Below are 18,663 nucleotides of genomic sequence, written 5' to 3'. Positions count from 1 at the left end.
AATTTATTAAGTTTGGTAAAATAATGTTTTTAATCATTTTCTTTATGACTACAATTTTTTTTAAGTGTTTTGCATTTTTTTTCTTCTTCTTTTAGGACCGTTGAGCGCTTAAATATATATATATATATATATATATATAAATCACCGTTCGGTAGTCATTTAATAAGCAAGAAGCAACAAATTTTTCCTAAAAACAAAAGCAACAATTTTTTGTATGTTCATAAATACTATAAACTACTCAATTTTATAAAACTATAATTTTGTTCCAAAGGATAATATAGTATATTAATAATTTTCGTTATAATAATACATGATTGCGGACTTTAAAAAAAAATTAAGTAAATCTACATTCTTATCTTTAATGTTGAAGTTTAGAGGTTAAATTCACTGTTTTAATTTTAATAAAAACAAAAAATCGCAAACAATGTTTTTTTTTTTTTTCAATTGTTATTATATATTTTTTTCTTTGGATAATACGCAAAACAACACGATATATAATTTCGACTCTTACGAGATTACGTCAAATCTGATAAAAGAGAAACTTAATTATGGGCGGAATGAACGGACCAAAAGTGTTTTGGGGGAGGGAATAGAGAGACCCACTAAACATTATGGCCTTTTGCTTTTGGAACTCCATATTTGACCTTTTCTTTTTTCTTTTTTCTTTTTTCCATTAAATAGATGTGTTAAAAATATAGTTTATATAACGAGCTTTATAAAAGTATAGTTATTTGCTTTCAAAATAAAAATAATAATAAAGTTAGTTGGAGAGTTTTGTGGTAAACTACCAAAATATGAGAGAACATTGAAGCAAAATAAAGTCATATCGTGTCTCTCTCTCTCTCTCTCTCTCTCTCTCTCTCTCTCTCTCTCTCTCTATATATATATATATGCACTTTTACGTAATTTGAGGTAAAATCGATAATTCAAAATTGTGTAATATTGATAAGATATTTTACAATAACTTATCACAATATTCGTTGAATTATTATTAGAAAAACATTATTTGTTCATAACAAGTTGGTTGAAAATTTGACAAATTAAGCAAAATCAACACAAGAGATATATTTTTATAGGGCCGTTCGGTTCGCTAATTCAAGTTTTTAATTCGAGTTGAGATGTGATGTTATGTGAGAGTTTTTTACTGTAGCAAAAAAGTTAGATGTGATTATTTCTGAGAATTTTTTACTGTAGCAAAACTCGAATTCTAAACTCGAATCAGCGAAAAGAACGGGGCTTAATAATTCTTTTATTTTGTTAAGATAACTATTATTTTTGTCCTTTAAAACTGTTTTTCCATTCAGAAAACAGCTATTATTTTCTCTTTTTCTTTTTCACCCTTTGAATCCCCAATCTTTGACCGGCTTTCACAGCCTATACAGACGCTCCAAGCACAAAAAGTTAACAAATAGTTTTTTTCTTTTTTGCTTCGTGGTTACCAAACTTACCAGCTAAGAGGAACAAACAATGTGTACTTTATTTATCATAATTATGCGTAATACGCGTTTTATAATGATGCTTTAAAAAAAAAAGTCAATTTTGTTTCTACAATTAGAAACATTTCTTTTGGATTAGATATAATCATTTTGCATTGTGAAGCTGTTATCACGCTTTGTCGGATTTTTCCCACACAAAGTAGAAAACAATGTTGAGTACTTGCTTCACACAAAACTCATTGTTTGGAAAGTGGGAATTATTTGATTAGCAAATTTAGCAGTGAGTTTTCTGAAACGGCTAAATGATATGCCCAAACCATAATGAGAGCATTCAGATTCTCCATTTGGAAAACCAACTCCATTATTATTCCTTTCTCTCAAGAATTAGTCAAAAGGGTTACCTTTTGTACAGTTTCTTGTTTCACATCAATCTATTATCTATTTATTAGCTGGCCAAACTGCAAGTGGCACTTTAGGTTTAAAAACAATTACTTTATTTTAATAAAATAAAATTTCCCTAGACTCTAGAGCACAACTGTTAACAGGAATCAAACCAAAAAAAAAAAAGCTGTTAACAGGAATCTCCTTGTAAGAATTGGTGAGAAATAGTTCACTACCATGCATTCACATTAGCTGACAGATTCATAAATATACATTTGGTGTAGTAGCTGGAACAATAAGAACTTGAATGTAACCTATGATTCATGAGTTTAGAATTATTATTTATAATTCTAATTTTTTATGAGAAAAAAAAAACTGTAACGAACCAAGAACCATGATTTTAAATCAGATCAGAACCCTCAAAACAAACGGAGCAGAAAAAACACTGCTTTTTAACTTTCAAGCATATATCAAGAACTTTTGTTCTACTTACTTTTGTGTCTTTATGTAATTTTAACTAGATTCAACGATAAAAAATGTGTATTACTGGCATAAGGCATTACCATCAAAAGATCCTAATAGATAATCCCATTGGGCACTTTCATGTAATCTTATCCAAAGAGTCAAATACATTTCTTCCTAAAAAATAAGATAAATATATCATAAGAGACTAAGAGAGGCTTTTCTTTCCCTTCCGGGGTTTAAAATATCAAATAGTAGCGCTGATAAGGGAACAAAGAATTGGTATGTTAGAATAAATATTTTTTCTAGTTTTTGATCCCTAATAAATATATTGGCCCCATCTATCCGGGTCATCATCATTTTCATCAAACTTCAAAGGACTGTTATCAGCTTCAGCAACATCTGCTTCTTGATCTTTAGCGGCTTCATTGTCCCACTCAGATTTCGTCTCTCCTTCCTGCGAGCACAGAGACATACGAGTCGGAAATATGTTAAGATTTGGACAGACAAATGTCATGTTTGTTTCTACAGGAGACTGTTGAAGACCACGCTTGGGTTTATTAGCAATTAAACACAGATGCATGATCCTTTCATGCTTGTACGGCCTTGTGATTCACCTTTCAAAAGGTCTATAATATAATATGATGCAAAACTCATGCGGTGAGAGCAACTTGTATTTGTATTCAAAATGGTAGACAAAATAATTAGTTCTTGAACGAGTCTAATCAGTTCTTTAACGCTTTTGTTTATTTAGGAGCAAGAAAAAGGTAAAAATAATGGACAATTGGATACCATTCAGATTAATTATATATTGGGTTGGTCTTATTTGTAGTCCCTAAACTATAGGCCAACTTCCATTGTCGCCCGGCTATTAAAACATCCCAAAACAAGTTCTTTATCTATCAAATTGTCAGAAATTAGTGATAAGCACGTATAGAATCTAAACAATTCAGGACAATCAATTACTTGAATTATGCACAACGAGCCAAAATACGAGTTCGGAACTGAATTAATGGCAAAAGAATACAAATCGGTGACCTAGGTATGGGGGTGTTCGAGTGACCCCGTGCACTCCCAATTCACTCCCAATTCTAACTTGTCTCAGAAATTCCAGATGATCCCAATGAATTCCCTTCCCTACTATTTATACAATTCTTATTCTCGTAACTAACTTTCCCCCCTAACTCTACAGTCTAACCACTAATTACTGACTATCTCCAGCATATCCGCCTCTTGACTCGCCAGCTCACTCATTACTTGCCAGCTCATCTCCCTGCCCTGCCAACTCATCTCCCGGTCCAGAAATACCTCCCCGACTCATGTCTCCACTGCCATTCCCTGCATCAGCCACTCTCCTCTCCCGAGTCTTCCTCCACACGTAGGTAAAACGCAAAGGAGGCTTATCAATTAGTCATTATGTCCATTTGGCTGTTAAAATCTCTACGGAAAAAGCCACGTGAGGCCAATGCGTGGTTTAGTAGGAGTTAAGTTTCTAATTTTATGTTAGCGCATTGACAGTTAAAAAGTAAGTCGTGCCTTTTATCATTTGTCTATGTATGACGTGAAAATTTTTAAATAGTGGTGCTTCTAGGCATAAATATGATACCTTTATGCTATTCTGGGTCTATAACTTGTGAGATTTGAGAACATAATATGCTCTATATTTTTACAGCATTTCATATCAGCACATTAGCATCTTAGCAGAAGAGAACAATAAAGATAAAGAACCATACATTAGTGTCATCGGCTGGCTCCTCCACCTCTTCCTCCCCTGTGACAGCAATCGACTCATTTTCATCGGACTCCTGTTTTGCCTGAGCAGCAGCTTGTTGCAGCCGTTGGATCACAGACAAAAAATGTGAATGATCTGAAAGCAAAAATTATATCAATGAACAAGAATGCCATATGCGTGTTAAGCATGACAACTCGCACAAAGATGCACGGTGAAGCATGAAACAAGAATGACATTAACTATTTCCTCTTCATAAACTTTTTCCAACACAGGTGATAGAAATTAAAAACTCCAGCTTTCTGGTGATGGATAAAACAAAGTTAAAAAGGATATGCATTTAAGCTAGTATCAATTGTTGCGAGCTACGAAAACCATTTACTTCTGAATATAACGATAACATGTATTTAGCCACTTAACAGTGGCTGAAAGCATCGAGGTTGATGCGTGACATGGACTCTAAACCATCCATTCAAACAAGATAAAAACATAAAACGGAGAGGAACTTTGGTCCACAGAGTTTGGAAAGGAATGAGCCTCCATTAACCATATGCCAACACTTTGCAGGCACCAGAGCAGAATTGTTCATATTACCTATTACCTACTACAAGTAATAGGAGTACAACATATAAAAGACTAAACAATAAACTTCAGTGACAACATAAGATTCACACAGTTACTTTGCAGCATAGGATCAGAAGTATTCTTCTGCTTTCCAATGCAGACAAGCTATAGGAATTAGATATCAGAAACTGTCATAATTTCTGACAATTGAAGCTAGTCTTTCATGTCCTCATTTACGACACTGTTTACCTCAAATTGCACTTCACAGCAGATAGCAATCAGCAATATGACTATGCTATGTATCATGAACAGTTAACCACAACTGCTTTGACCTTAAGATGGGCAGACAACTATATGGTACTTAAAAAGAAAAGTAAGCCATGACATAAGAATAAAAAAAAATCTTTTGTGAGCCTACATATCTAGCAATAGTTTTCTATGATTAGTTTCTGCCATGTTATCAATCCTTTAATAGTTCCGAAAACGGCAAAGCAACTTGTGGCCTCAAACACATCTGCAGTTTGGTGTTACTTCACTTCTCATCTAGTACTTGAAAAGAGTAGAGATGGGAAAGAACGGCTCTTTAATAGCCACCTGCATCTACATAAAGATGCTGATGGGCACACAAACACATAATCTCATATATATACCACACACATTAAAGCATACACAGAGAAAAATGAAGCAAGTGGATGAAAAGAAGTGAGAGCGGGAAGGAGAAATAGCAATAAATTATCGAATTCACCTTTTCTGCGGTTAGTTATAGCTTCAGAGAGCCGCAAGGGATGCTGACGCCCTTCCTTCTTAAATTTCAACTTCACTTGTTCACGTGTTCGACCGGGAAAAAGTTGTTCTATCAGGGAAAAAACTGGCCCAAACTGCCGAACAGCCTAAAGCACATGTTAAAGAAGATATTAGTGGAAAATGGAAATGGCATGTAGTCTAAGGCCCCGTTCATAGGGAAAAAACTGGCCCAAACTGCCGAACAGCCTAAAGCACATGTTAAAGCAGATATTAGTGGAAAATGGAAATGGCATGTAGTCTAAGGCCCCGTTCATTTCGTTAATTCGAGTTTTTAATTCGAGTTGAGATGTGATTTTATGTGAGAGCTTTTTACTGTAGTAAAAAAGTTAGATGTGATTGTTTGTGAGAGCTTTTTACTGTAGCAAAACTTGAATTCTAAACTCGAATCAACGAAATGAACGGGGCCTAAGTCAGCAAATGCCAGTAACTGATTAACATGCTAAAATACTCAACAAATTTACACCAACTGTGCCAGTTGAAAAAAAATGAGACAGACACTCCAGATCTCATCTCAGCCAACGGCATAATGATAGGGCTTCCACTGGAAATCGATAGTTTTGAATTTACGGTCGGATTACCTCATAGAAAAGTTCTGTGTCTTGTTTTGACCATCTTGCACGGGGTGTTTTCTTCATAAATGACTGATGATTGTATAAGGAACTCGGCTGAACCTTGTAACTTGGTTGATCATCGTCAGAATATTGGCCTTGTTCTGAAACAAACGTCTCTTCATTGTAGGAAGCATCTTCGCAAAATGAATTCTCGGCACTGTAAGGAAAGAATCATAAAAGCGAACCAAATCAGGAAAATTCATCTGTTTATGATTTTGTATGCAATGTGTTCTGTTAAATATACTGGCATATAAACTTTGGCTGCTGTTCAAAACTGGCAAATCTTGGCCAAATCCAAAGCTCCAAATTTCATTAATTCCTCAATTCAATATATCAATATACTCAAACATAGTAACACACAATTAAACAATTGAAAAAACGCAATATAACAAAAGACGTTCAAGTATCATATAGATTCATACCGTAATAGCACATAGCTCAACTGAAAATATGGAGCAAGTAGAAAGGGAAATTCAACTAAAGAATTCAGGCACCTTTGATAGGACTGTGGTGTCTTCAGTTTTGCTGCATCTTTAATCTGCTCAAATAAATTGGAGACCAGTAACAAATAGATGTCATTAAATTTCCAACTACAAAACAAACGTAATATAAAGTGAAGAAAAAAATAGTCATGTCCTCCCATTAAGAAAAAAGCATTGAAAAAATAAAGGCTACTTACAGCTATCCGCTCTCTATGTTCTGCAAGAAGAATAAGATCCTTGATAGGCAGTCTCTGAGGATCAATTTCATCTTCTGGGGTGTCAAGTAAAGCCTTTTCCACTAGAGAAACGAAAGTAAATAAGCAACACAGTACCAAAAATCATGCTTCACATTCTTAAACATCCAAAAACATGTAATTACCACGCCTTTTGCTCCGGCGCGAGGAATGTGAGAACTTTTTAGGAGGTTCCTTGGTTGACTCATTATATGCTTCCTTTGTGCTCTTACGCTTCCGACCTGGTTTCTCATTTCCAGGTACAGGTTCCTTTACCTTTCTAGGAGTTTCCCTCTTCCTAGGCATACTATCCACTCTATATTCATCATCATTATCCTCGTCTTCATCTCTATTAGAAGTAGTGGGACGTTCACATGTGGAGTCATTTACATCATAGGCTTCATCAAATGGCTCGTCAACAAGCCGTCTTCTCCGCTTCCTCAACTGCATCGATGATTTCCCACCTTCAACCCCCTGACTGGTGGTGGAAGATTTTTCATTCTTCCTGTTATATTTTGGTTCAGTACAATCTTTTCCCATCCTACTCTTGCCACCCTGAACAATCAAATGATATAAACAAAGACTACCTAAGATTATACACAATTACCTTATAAGCCAAATAGCAACAATATGGTCAACTATTTTAGTTGAAAAGGTTATCACCTTTCCCAGCACTCCTGGGTCATCTTCTGAATGCATATTACCCAAAACGGTGTCATCTAATTGAGTAGCTTCTGTAAGGTTTGTTGGTTCTGTATCCCCATGAATTTCTGGGGTTGGTGCTATAGCACTAGGATCGCTAAATCTTGCAGACGAGCAATCAAGAATGTCTTCACGCAGGAATTCAGAAATAGAGTCCCCATGTGCATATCCATTGTCAAAAGGAACAAAATGCGCATCTTCTGAAGGTAGAGAAGATCTAACTTGAGTTTGAGGGTTGCTTGTACTAGGTTTCTGTTTTCCTTTTCCCAATTTAGGCTTGGGTTGAAATTTGCCAGCACGTTTCCCTGAAAACCCCAAAGTTAAATATACAAAAAGGATTAAGATCAACATAGAAGTATAAAGAAATAAAGAAGGCAGGCGATTTCTTACATACCAGAAGGAACAGTGGCGTCACATGTTTCAAAATCAAATGAAGTCCCAGATACCTGAAATTCAATCGCAAAATCGATCAATCTAAAATAATACATTTTTTTAGAACATGTAATCTTTATATCAAACAAATATTTAACCTTTGTTTCTGGCTTTCCATTATTAATATGAACTTCCTCATGTTTGTCAGAAACAACAGTTTCACTAAAGGTGACTGGGTCATTTGTTGTATGAAAATCAGATAAAGTCTGAGAAGGTGCAACATCACATATTGTGAATGCTGAAGACTCAAAGGAGCCATCTGCTGGCGCACTAAAATTTTCCTTCGAATGAGTTGCCATTCCTGAAGGTGAAGTAGAACCTCCCAAATCAGTATTAATAGAAAATGGTGTTAAAAACTTATCCCCATGCTGGACATCCATATCAACCTTACACTGTGACTTGCTTGCCTCACTACCTGCTTGCACAATACAGAATATACTAAGGCTCCCACCATATTATAAAAGTCTAACAAGGTGTTTGTGAAAGAACTCAAAATTTCACACCACGCACCTGTACCATTTGTAGTTTGTGTAATAAAATCATCAAGATATTCCAGCCCAGAAAATAAGTCTACATTCTGAACACATAACAAAATTCAACAAAATAGTATCATTTTGCTGAAACCATTAAATAAGAAAAGAGATTCCGTTTTTACCTCTCCTAAAGATTTCCCAAAGCTAGAATGCCAATCTTCACTTGCATCAGGAACAGAAACCTTTGATTGCAAAGCATCTGTGGCATGTGGTTGGGAGTGGATACCTACTTCCAAGTTTCTAGTGTTGTCGGGAACTGAATCATTTGAACACGGATAACCACCATTTTCTGGTGGCTCTCTACTCCCAAGGATCTCTGACGTAGCTAGAGATGAATCAATGCGTTCAGTGGGTGTGCTGTTTCCAGTATCAATAGATTGAACAGACTGTATAGAGTCAACAATAGGTAATGTGGCTGGTGACGCTGGTTCAATAGATTGAACAGACTGTATAGAGTCAACAATAGGTAATGTGGCTGGGGACGCTGGGCTTTCAATCGTTTTTTCAAGAGATGAAGCAACTCCTCTGGTTGCTCCCTTTTGAGCCTGGGGCTTTATCTTGGTTCGAAACTTATGACCAGCCCGAGCTGCAAAGTTAAACTTTCTCTAAGTCATAAAAGCAAGATGAGATTTAAATTGCAAGTCGAAAGTGCAACTGGTATTTTGCTTACTACTGCTTGGGGTAGACTCAGAAAGAATATCATCAAAAAGATCCACATCAAATTGCATTGAATCTACCTAAAGAAAACGAAATTCAAAACGGTCAAAATCAAGAATGATCTCTTGGCAACATACCATTAGTAGACTTCGAGAATCAAGAATTCAAAATTCTCACCTCGGTTGACGATTTCCCAATAGCAGCAGGTTGAACAGATGCTCCAGTATCCAAGCCATTTGTGGGAAGTGTAACAAGCTTTTCCTCTATAGAGTCGGGCAGAGTTGAAGGGGCTGATGCAGAAATGTCTTGTTCACTACTTACCCTAACTGCCATACAATTCATTAGCCCATTAGCATGAAAAGAATTCATACAAACTAGACAGCCATTCAATGAATCACTTACCACTAATTGAGGCAGGTTCTACACCAGAGCCAATGAAATGATCCACATCAAGCCCAACCAAATCAACCTAAAACAAATAAATGTATGCACAATAAAAATGAGGTACCTATTGTAACAATTGAGCAATACAATTACAATGAAAGAAACGGATCAATTTTTACTTCACTTTCGGGTGCTTGAGAGCCAGAATGCCCGTCACCACCCTCTGGTACCCCACTAGTTGTTTCTAGTCCACGCTTCTGAAGAAAAGCATCTACGGAACCGCAGTCCTTTGTTACACCCTCTGGTACTCCAGAAACTGAATCTTCATGCTTTTTCAAAGACTCCTCAACCCCATTTTGAATATTCAATCTATCATCTACCACAGCAGTAAGCAAAACCGATTTCCCTGCATCCAAAGTTGGGGAAAAAAGTCCACCAGTCCTTTCCTTTGTATCACTCGGGACCACTGAAGGAGCTGATGCAACTGTTTGCTTTTTAGGTCGGTGTTTGACCTTGGGTTGAAATCTCCCACCAGCCCTTGCTGCAAAAACTTAAAATAATCATGTTACATAAGGACAAATCACAAATGTAACACCTACAGCAACTTAAAGGGAAATACTCTTACCATGGGTGGGAGCAGATCCAAAAAAGTCGTCGAAAGGGTCCATACTGAACGTCCAAGTAAATTACTTGATAGCTAGACTTCAGTGAAAGAGAAAAAAGAAAACAAATAAAAGGAATCGGTTTCATTTTGAATTCAAAATACTAAGGTTGTAATATCAGCTTAGAAAGCAATTAGAATGAATCAATTTGCCTGGAAAGTTCCACATCATCCATTACTAGTAATACATAGACGCCCCTTGATCAATAAGAGAATAAACTAAATTGATGAATGCGAGTCTCTTCTTCTCTCTCTGTTCGGGTTCTATCAGAATGTTCGACCACAAAATTATCAAACACAAACGAATTCTCAAGTTTACTAAAAGGGTATGTTTGGAAAAAAAAAAGATTTTGTGATGGATGAATAGGAAATAAAATACAACGAAAATAGGAGGAATAATATACAAATTTTTCATCATGTTTGAAGCCCAGAGGGAAACTTAACAGGAAAAAGGATTCCACAATATATATATTTTCCTCTCTTCCATTATTCTTATTGTTGAGCATTTAAAAGTAAAACGAATACACATCATTCTCTCTCTACTCCTCTCTTTACTTTCTCTCTCTCTCTCTCTCTAATCCCTCCTCATTCCACCTTGACTTTTTCCCTCCTCCTCCTCCTCTCTACAAAAAAACAGGGGAGGAATTAAATTGAATAGAAACTTTTGAAAGGAAAATTGGGGAACACCCAGAGATTCAATCCATACACCAAACTTCAAAATTAGGAGTTTAGAACAAAAGGGGTCGTAAAAATACTACTCAAAATCCCCAAGTGACGAAAAGAAAGGTGCAAAAATGGGCAATATTATCTTTTACGCATTTTATCAAACACATTGCAGGCGTTACCAGTAACCTAGCAATTACGCCCAAGCTCGTCACATAATTATCGAGAAACAATCAGAAATCAATACACACGGTCCCGAAGAAAAGGACTTCCAGACCAATCTTGTTAAAAATCAACACAGATACACTACAACGTAATGGAAATAGTGGAAACCGGAAAAATGAAGGAAACGGAAGATGAATGACATACCACACGGCAAAGGACGAGACGAGAGGACGAGCGGAGGCGCGCAGGAGCGTCTATGAATGAGATATCCTGTCTATCTTTCTCGCCGTCAGATGAATTCGTGTCTCGTGTGCGCGCTTTTGCTACTGCCTGGGGCTTTTTCAGTGTTTATAATAAACTCGGGGGAATTTTCGAAAACGCCGTAAACGAAAGCCGTACACGTTTTGTTGAATCGAGTTTAGAATTCGAGTTGAGATGTGATTTTATGTGAGAATTTTTTACTGTAGTAAAAAAATTAAATGTGATTATTTATGAGAGCTTTTTACTATAGAAAAACTCGAATCAGCGAAGTGAACGGGGCCTAATACTATTGTATTTTTGTCCTTATTTTTAAATTTATTTTATGTGTTATTTTTCCTATGTTACAGGTTATTATTTCTTTTTTTAAGATATATTTTTTAATAGCATTAAAATTTTGTATAAATAATAGAGTTTGAAAAAAATAATAATTAAACTTAAATTTTTTTTATAAAATTTTATATTGAGACTACAAATTAGAATAGTCTTTATTTCACTTTAAAAAAATTGGTAGTAAATAACATATTTATGAAAATAAATTAAGTAAATAACATATTTTAAATTTATTTAAAGTATATAGTAGTTTATTGTGTAAATATTTCATTTACGACAAATAAAAGGATTTTTTTTCACGTACATTTTCTTTTCACCACTAGTAAAAAGATTTTTTTCCATGTAAATAGAGATTTTTTTAAGGAATTTTAAAAAATATAATCAATAAAGTAACACTATTTTATTTCTATCAATGTTGTTAAATTTATTTTATGCTACTAATCACTTACATATTGTCTTTCGTAAGCTGCATGTTACTTTTCGTAACCTACAAGTTATCACTTCATATTCTGCGGGTTATTTTTCGTAGTGGCATTAAAATTTTAAATAGTGACATAAATAATAGAGTTGAAAAAAATAATAATTAAACTTAAAATTTTCTTTTGTTTTACCATGTAAATTCTTTTTACTATTATAAAAAAATATTTACACAATAAACTACTATTTAATTAATTTAGTTTAATAAATCTTTTATTTACTATAATTTCTCAAAAAAAAGCTTAGTGTAACGGCATTGTGCTGAAATGAATGCAGTTTTTTTCTAAAAGAAAAAAAATACAAAAAATACTCGACCCATGAAGACCTAGCCTACCCACCTAGTAGATGAAGAATGATAGTCAGGTATAGCTTCAACTCGACCATGGTCGGGCTGCTAACATGACATCGACTGCAACGATCGAACCAGATTATTTTTTAATGCACTCCTAGAGACACTATTGTATTTGGAATATATATAAGAGAGGAGCTCCTTTTTTTATTTGAAATTATTTATGGGACGTTTGATTAATAGGTTCATAATCATTATTTATGATTTTGATTCAAGAACGAACCCTTAAAACAAAAACTGAATGATTATTACATTTCTTGCAGCTACCTACTCTCGCCTAATACATGTTCTCATATTATGTCCCTCCTTCCCACATTTGTTGCATCTTAAGTTTACATAAAATCTTCTCTTAAGTATTCGCGGTGTCTATTTACTCGATTATTTATTTTCATTGTAAAATAAATAAATAATTAATTAATTAATCAATATAAACATACAAAACATTAAGTAAAAAATAAGGATTAGTTACAAAAAATTTTCCTTAAACTATACCCCTTGTAACACTGTGCTCCCTGATATTTGAAACGTAACATCTGTTGTCATTGAACAATAAAATGTTAACAAAAAAGCCCCATTCGTTAGGTTTTTTAAACAGAAATTGACATTTAATTTGTTATTTTGGGGTACTTTAGTAGTCTATGACTTCAAATTTAGTTTGAATTTAAAACTAATTTAAATTTTAACTTTTAATTATGATAGATTTATTATTGATTGAATGTAAGTTAAAAATTTTATGGATCTCTTTTGATAGAATAAAAAAAAATATGAAGTTTTTTCAATATTTAAGTTAGTTTAAAAATAAATTAGGGCTCGTTTAGTTTGTTGATTCGAGTTTTAAATTCGAGTTGAGGTGTGACTTTATGTGAGAGCTTTTTATTGTAGCAAAAAAATTAGATCTGACTGTTTTTGAGAGCTTTTTACTGTAGCAAAACTCGAATCAATGAAGTGAACGGGGTCTAAATTTTAAACCATAGAATTTCTAAAATACCCTCAAATTTCAGTTAAAAACTTAACATATGGAGCTTTTTGTTAACATTTCATTGTTCAGGGGAACGAATGTTACGTTTAAATATCGGGAGGTAGAGTGTTATAGGGGGTATAATTCATGAGAAATTTTTGCAATTAATCTAAAAAATAAAAAGAAAGATAGTTTTAAATTTTCATTCATATTATGTAATAGATTATACTTAAAATTATATATTATAGTATATTATACATAATATATCTAATTTAAAGATAAAATATAATTAAACGGGGTGAGTAAACGGAGAATAGGGTCCCTGTGTTTTCTTTTTTTAATGCTTGAAAGGGTTGTTGCAGGTTAATTTACGATAATACTCTTCTTAGATGGGTCATGTACCTAACATATGACGAATTCCGTCACTCATTGTAATAGAAGAGAAAAACTTGTTAACGATACAAAGTTCGGGGAGAACAGATGTTACGTTTTAAATTCAGAGAGTAAAGTGTTACAAGTGTCATAGTTAAGGAGAAATTTTTAAAATTAATCCTATTAATTACATGTACTCGAAACAAAATTTCATAAATATAACTAAACACAATTTTATTTTTTTACTATACTCAAAATAATCTCTTAAAATACCAACTAATATAATTTCAGAATCGATCCTAAAATAATTTTTAAAATAATCTCATTTTTATTTTTATACCAAAAATAAAATTATTTTGAAAATATTACTAAACGGGCCCGTTGATTCTTTTTGAAAAAATCTGAATATCTTTAACATCTTTCGTCTTTGAAGCTGAGATGAGATCTTCCTCGCCTTCGTCTTCCATATTGTTAAATATGGAAGAGAAATTTATTTATTCATCTTCGTCTTCTGCATCACTGTCGTCGAAGATTGGATCAAAATAAATTGTTTGATCTTTCTCTCCCGCGCAATGTCGTAAAAGATTGGACCAAATTCAACTTCTGGATCGTCTTCTCCAATATCAATAAACATCATTCACGAAATCATCTTTGTCGTAGGGATTTTCATCAAACGTTGGTAGTGGCTCAAATTGGATGTCTTCAATAACTTCTTCATTAATGGTTGGTGGTGGAACCACAAGTTGGAGAGCGACAATTTGTTGTTGCAATTTTGCGATCTGCAACTTGAGTTCTTCCATCTCGTCTGGTCGGCGTCGTGGAGATATGGTGGTGGATGGTCGTGAGAGCTCTACACCGACTGATGTAGCGGAAGCGTGAGAAAAATAGGAAACATGGATAAATTCATATTATTCGTTGATTCACTTAGAATACTAAAGATCCGTTGATTCAATTGAAATACTAAAAATAAAACTTCTATAAATCTGTTGATACCAGAAAAATAGACATTAATCACTCGGCTGAGATAACTAGAAATTGAGAATAAACTTTGAATTTTATTAAAAATTGAATTGCACTGTAACAATCCTACAAGTCTCTCTTCAAATAGGTAATCGAAAACAAACTATAGGAAATAATCCCAAACTAATTTTAGAAACAAAAAAAGAAGGAAATTAAATTTATTCTAAATTGCAGAAATAACCTAAAAGAGAAAGGAAACAATAAAACAAATTCGATTCATAAATTGGAAAGTAAATCTGTTGCTTGGTCACCAATTTTCGGACCTTTGACTCCGCCGATCGGTTAACCGGTTGGTCTTCAACCGTCTGGCTTTTTTTTGTTCCTTTGCTTTGTTTTTTTTTTTTCCTTTTTTCATTCTCTTTCTTTTGTGCTTCTTTCCCCCTTTAACTCTCTTATTTCTCTGTCTTGTTTATGTTTTTCATACCATTTTAAATCTTAAATCCTTTTTTAAATCTTAATCTGAAATCTTAAATTCCAAATATAGAAAAGAATGGGTGTGTAGCTATCGTTTATCATATAATACTAATCCAAAACGTTGAGTTTGAAGCGATTTATCTTTTTTCCCTTTTTTTAGTTTCTACTCCTTTTTTTTTTTTATTATTATCTATAATTTATGTTCATCATATAATAGTCCAAAATAGTGAGTTTTAAGTAATTTGTTGTTTTTTCTCGCTTTCCTTTTTAAGCTTCAACATATTTGTTTTTGTTTTATTTTGTTACCTTATAATTTTAGAATGTTTTATTGTATTTCTATGATTAAATGTACTCTTAAATTATTATTAACATACAGTCTTTTTTTCTCTCTAAAAATTAAGTGTGAGGGAATCAAACTCTAAACCTTATAATGAAGTCAAGTTTAGAATTATCTTTAAAATATGTCTTCCACCTCTTAATATATACTTTTTTAAGTTCTTAAGTACTTTTTTTATATTTATTTGTATTCTACGCTGTAAAAACTTTAATGACGAACACACATATCTAAGAGTATGTTTAGTTCATAGATTTAAAATTATTTTTAATTTATGTGTATTTTTTAAAAAAAAAATACCGTAACGAATAATAAACTATGATACGAATTCTTACTCTAAACGCACACTATTAGTGTATGAAATTTTGCTCAAGTATTATTTTATATCTACACATTTGTACATCTATAGTATACATCTATAATGCAATATATAGAAATTTCGACAAAAAAAACAACGGGCTTTTTTTTTTTCCTTTGTTTTTTCTTTCTTCTCCTTTTGCTCCCTTCCTGTTCTCTGCCCCATCGGCTCTGTTCTCCCTCTTTCTTTCCTGGTTCCTCGTCGGCTTCCATACGCTCTAACTCTCTCTCTCTCTTGGATGTTTCTTCACGCCGGTTTCTTGGACGCAACTTCTTTGGGTCCCTCTCTTTCTTTTCCTCACTTTCTGCAGAAAAACACCAGCCTTCTCTCTCGTCAAAATCACAGAAAAAATAAAATCTAGACAGATCCTTCAAAGAAATTGGACCAACTCCTTAGAAATCGTTGTTGGTGGGATTTTGAACATTTTGGAGCAAAGCAACCCGAAAATCATATTTAGGGTGCCGCTCTTGGTCTACAGATCTTGAGGTTTGTTTTATTTTTGGTATTTCAAACTATTTTCATGAATTTTTTCTAGATATTTTTGTTTAAGAAATTGGTTGAAAAATATTGATATGAGGTTATATGTAAAGTTCTTTGGGTTTTGGTGGAAATCATATGAATTGAAGATGATTGAAGAGAAGGATTTTGGTTTCAAATCTGTTGCTTCAGTTTGTGACTTGAAAACTTTTGGTGAAAATCGGAGTGATTGGCTAAGGAATTCAAATTTAGAGTTCTAAATATGATTATCCCCATTATCCTCTCTGTTTCATTCTATATTTTGGTGATGCGTATTTTGTTAAATTTCAAGTTATATGAGATTTTCTTCATAAACGTTTATGGCACACTAATAGACTCTCATATTACAAAATTATATTGGAATTACGCCATCGTTATTGGAACTGAAACTAAACTGTTGAGTTATCATATAGAGGTCCTCGGAACGGTTAGAACGGAAATGGCCAGATACAAGTACTGGGAGAACAGTCCAATAGATAATTTTTGCTAATAAGGTAGGATTTCCTATCTTTTTCTTTGATATCCTGATTTTACTGTTTTGTTCTGTTTCATGTTTATGTATGCAACTAATATAGTTGTCGTGGTCATTGTTGTTGTTGCTTTTTCCCGCGAATCAAGTTTTCTTCTTTGGAGGTCATCTTGCAGGTTGTTTTCTGGCTTAATTTGGTTTTTGGAATGGAGAAAACAAAATCGGAGTTGCATAATTGGGAATCCATGATAGCGTGTTTTCCTGTTTTTAAATGTGTTATCTTATTGGTGTTTATTTACTCATTGGTTTTTGGGGGTCATTGTTGTTGTTGCTTTTTCCATTTGCTTTCAGCTTGTTTTCCTATTTATAAGTGTGTTATCTTATTAGTGTTTATTTACCCGTTGGTTTTTTGGGGTCATTGTTGTTGTTGCTTTTTCCATTTGCTTTTAAATGCACACAATTTCCAATTCGACTGTGTTTTGCTATGACAATAAACAAAGCACATGGTGTCTTACCATTCATCTCTACCTATATTTGCAGGAACCTATGCGGAAAGCTGAAGCTGTAGGCAACAACGACTGTCCTGTCAAGATTAAGCTGGTTGCTCCTCCATTGTATGTTCTGACCACTCAAGACTCTTGAAATTCTATGAGGTGAAGTGGTGAACGAAAAGGTACGTCAGTCTTGTTTTCAAAAAAAAAAAAAAGTTTGTATATAAAAATTTCTGCTGCGTCTTTGTTTGTTATGCAATTGTTAACAAATGCTTTTAGATTGTTTCTCTTGTGATATTATATTCATGTTGTTCTTGCTTGATAACATTTAAGATTTCTCTGTTTCATTTCAATGACTTTGGTAAAAGGAATTTGTGTTGCAATGTGTAGAGAGTTTCTTATACATTTGAATACCCCATTGTTATGTTTCTTATAAATTTGGCTTGACCCATAGTTGTTTGGACTCAGAACATGAAGTTTGTTTGGTTGAGCTAAGGCAAGGTAAAATTATATTCTTGGAAATAAGGCTATGCTAATTATACTGAATATTTTTTGTAGTTTGCTATGCAGAGATTTATCACAGTCCTTATTTCTTGTTCTTGGTTCAGTTTAACTACATTTTGGGCCGTTTGGCGTTGCTTTTAGAGGCTTCTTTTAGTTTTTCTAAAGAAGCTACAATAGGTCCGCGTGTTTGGTAAATCTTGCTTTTGCCCAGCAGCTTCTAAAAACTGCTGCCAAACAGTAGAATTTGAGAAGCGGGTTATGGGTTGCTTTTACACGACTGGTTCTGCTGTCATTGTCTCTATTTACCCATTTTATTTTTCATACCAAAATAAAAAAATATTTTTAAAATATTTTACTGTGTAAATATACCATTTTTTTATGGAAAGTTGCTAAAATTTTATTAGAAGGCCAAATTGGCAATAGCACAACGAGCAACACACAAAGGAATAAAATCACATCCTAGGAGGTCTATCTTTGCCTGATAAACAGAATACGCTAAAGTATGGGCTACATTGTTCCCAGACCTCGCAACATAACAACATTTCCAATCCACATTACTAGGCAAAGACTGACAAATATCACTAATAATAACACCCCCCTCCCCAACTGAGAATAATATCAGAATTTAAAACTTGCATAACTTGAATTAGGGTGTGTTTGGTTGGGTGGAAAGGAATAGAATAGAATAGAATGGAATTCTAGTTTGATGTTTGGTTGGATTTATAAGAAAGGAATGATCATTCAAAAGGAATGGCCATTCACCCATTTTGGTTGCATCATCATTCCTTCCTCATATGGGAGGAATGGCCATTCTAAGTTATTTTTTTTTAATTTTTTTTTTCCATAATTACCCTTCAATATTATAATATAATTAAAATAGATTATATAGTAGTTATATCTTATAATATAAT

General features: G+C 33.6%; 1 protein-coding gene and 1 long non-coding RNA gene across 2 annotated transcripts in view; one reads left to right on the top strand and one right to left on the bottom strand.

Moving 5' to 3' along the window:
* Nucleotides 1–2,501: 2,501 nt before the first annotated feature.
* On the bottom strand, nt 2,502–11,204 carry LOC21392104. The gene is made up of 18 exons (XM_024171482.1): nt 11,104–11,204; nt 10,036–10,107; nt 9,590–9,951; nt 9,429–9,495; nt 9,204–9,352; nt 9,040–9,106; nt 8,492–8,955; nt 8,347–8,413; nt 7,935–8,251; nt 7,799–7,850; nt 7,366–7,709; nt 6,849–7,257; nt 6,667–6,767; nt 6,482–6,525; nt 5,955–6,144; nt 5,318–5,462; nt 4,013–4,146; nt 2,502–2,736 (listed from the first exon to the last, which is right to left on the bottom strand). The coding sequence occupies exons 2-18, from the start codon at nt 10,076–10,078 to the stop codon at nt 2,599–2,601; spliced, it is 3,093 nt and encodes a 1,030-aa protein (XP_024027250.1). The 5' UTR covers nt 10,079–10,107; nt 11,104–11,204; the 3' UTR covers nt 2,502–2,598.
* Nucleotides 11,205–15,880: 4,676 nt separating this feature from the next.
* The window catches only part of LOC112093308, a 28,264-nt gene continuing 25,481 nt past the window's right edge, over nt 15,881–18,663 (top strand). Inside the window, exons 1-3 of the long non-coding RNA XR_002902991.1 lie at nt 15,881–16,258; nt 16,702–16,782; nt 17,298–17,430. This is a non-coding gene — a long non-coding RNA (uncharacterized LOC112093308). The remainder of the gene's footprint in view (nt 16,259–16,701; nt 16,783–17,297; nt 17,431–18,663) is intronic.

The sequence above is a fragment of the Morus notabilis genome, unplaced genomic scaffold, assembly GCF_000414095.1.
Source record: "Morus notabilis unplaced genomic scaffold, ASM41409v2 Scaffold326, whole genome shotgun sequence".
Lineage (NCBI taxonomy): Eukaryota > Viridiplantae > Streptophyta > Magnoliopsida > Rosales > Moraceae > Morus > Morus notabilis.
The sequence above is the reverse complement of the archived record's forward strand: the minus strand, read 5'-3'. Positions and strand labels throughout refer to the sequence as shown.

Excerpts from the sequence above, each read along its gene's own strand:
- LOC21392104 (XM_024171482.1), bottom strand. The coding sequence starts at position 10,078 with ATGGACCCTTTCGACGACTTTTTTGGATCTGCTCCCACCCATG. Across the intron at positions 8,956-9,039 it reads TGAGTCTACCCCAAGCAGTA|CTCGGGCTGGTCATAAGTTT; the intron begins GTAAGCAAAATA and ends TTAACTTTGCAG. Across the intron at positions 8,414-8,491 it reads TTGGGAAATCTTTAGGAGAG|AATGTAGACTTATTTTCTGG; the intron begins GTAAAAACGGAA and ends TTATGTGTTCAG.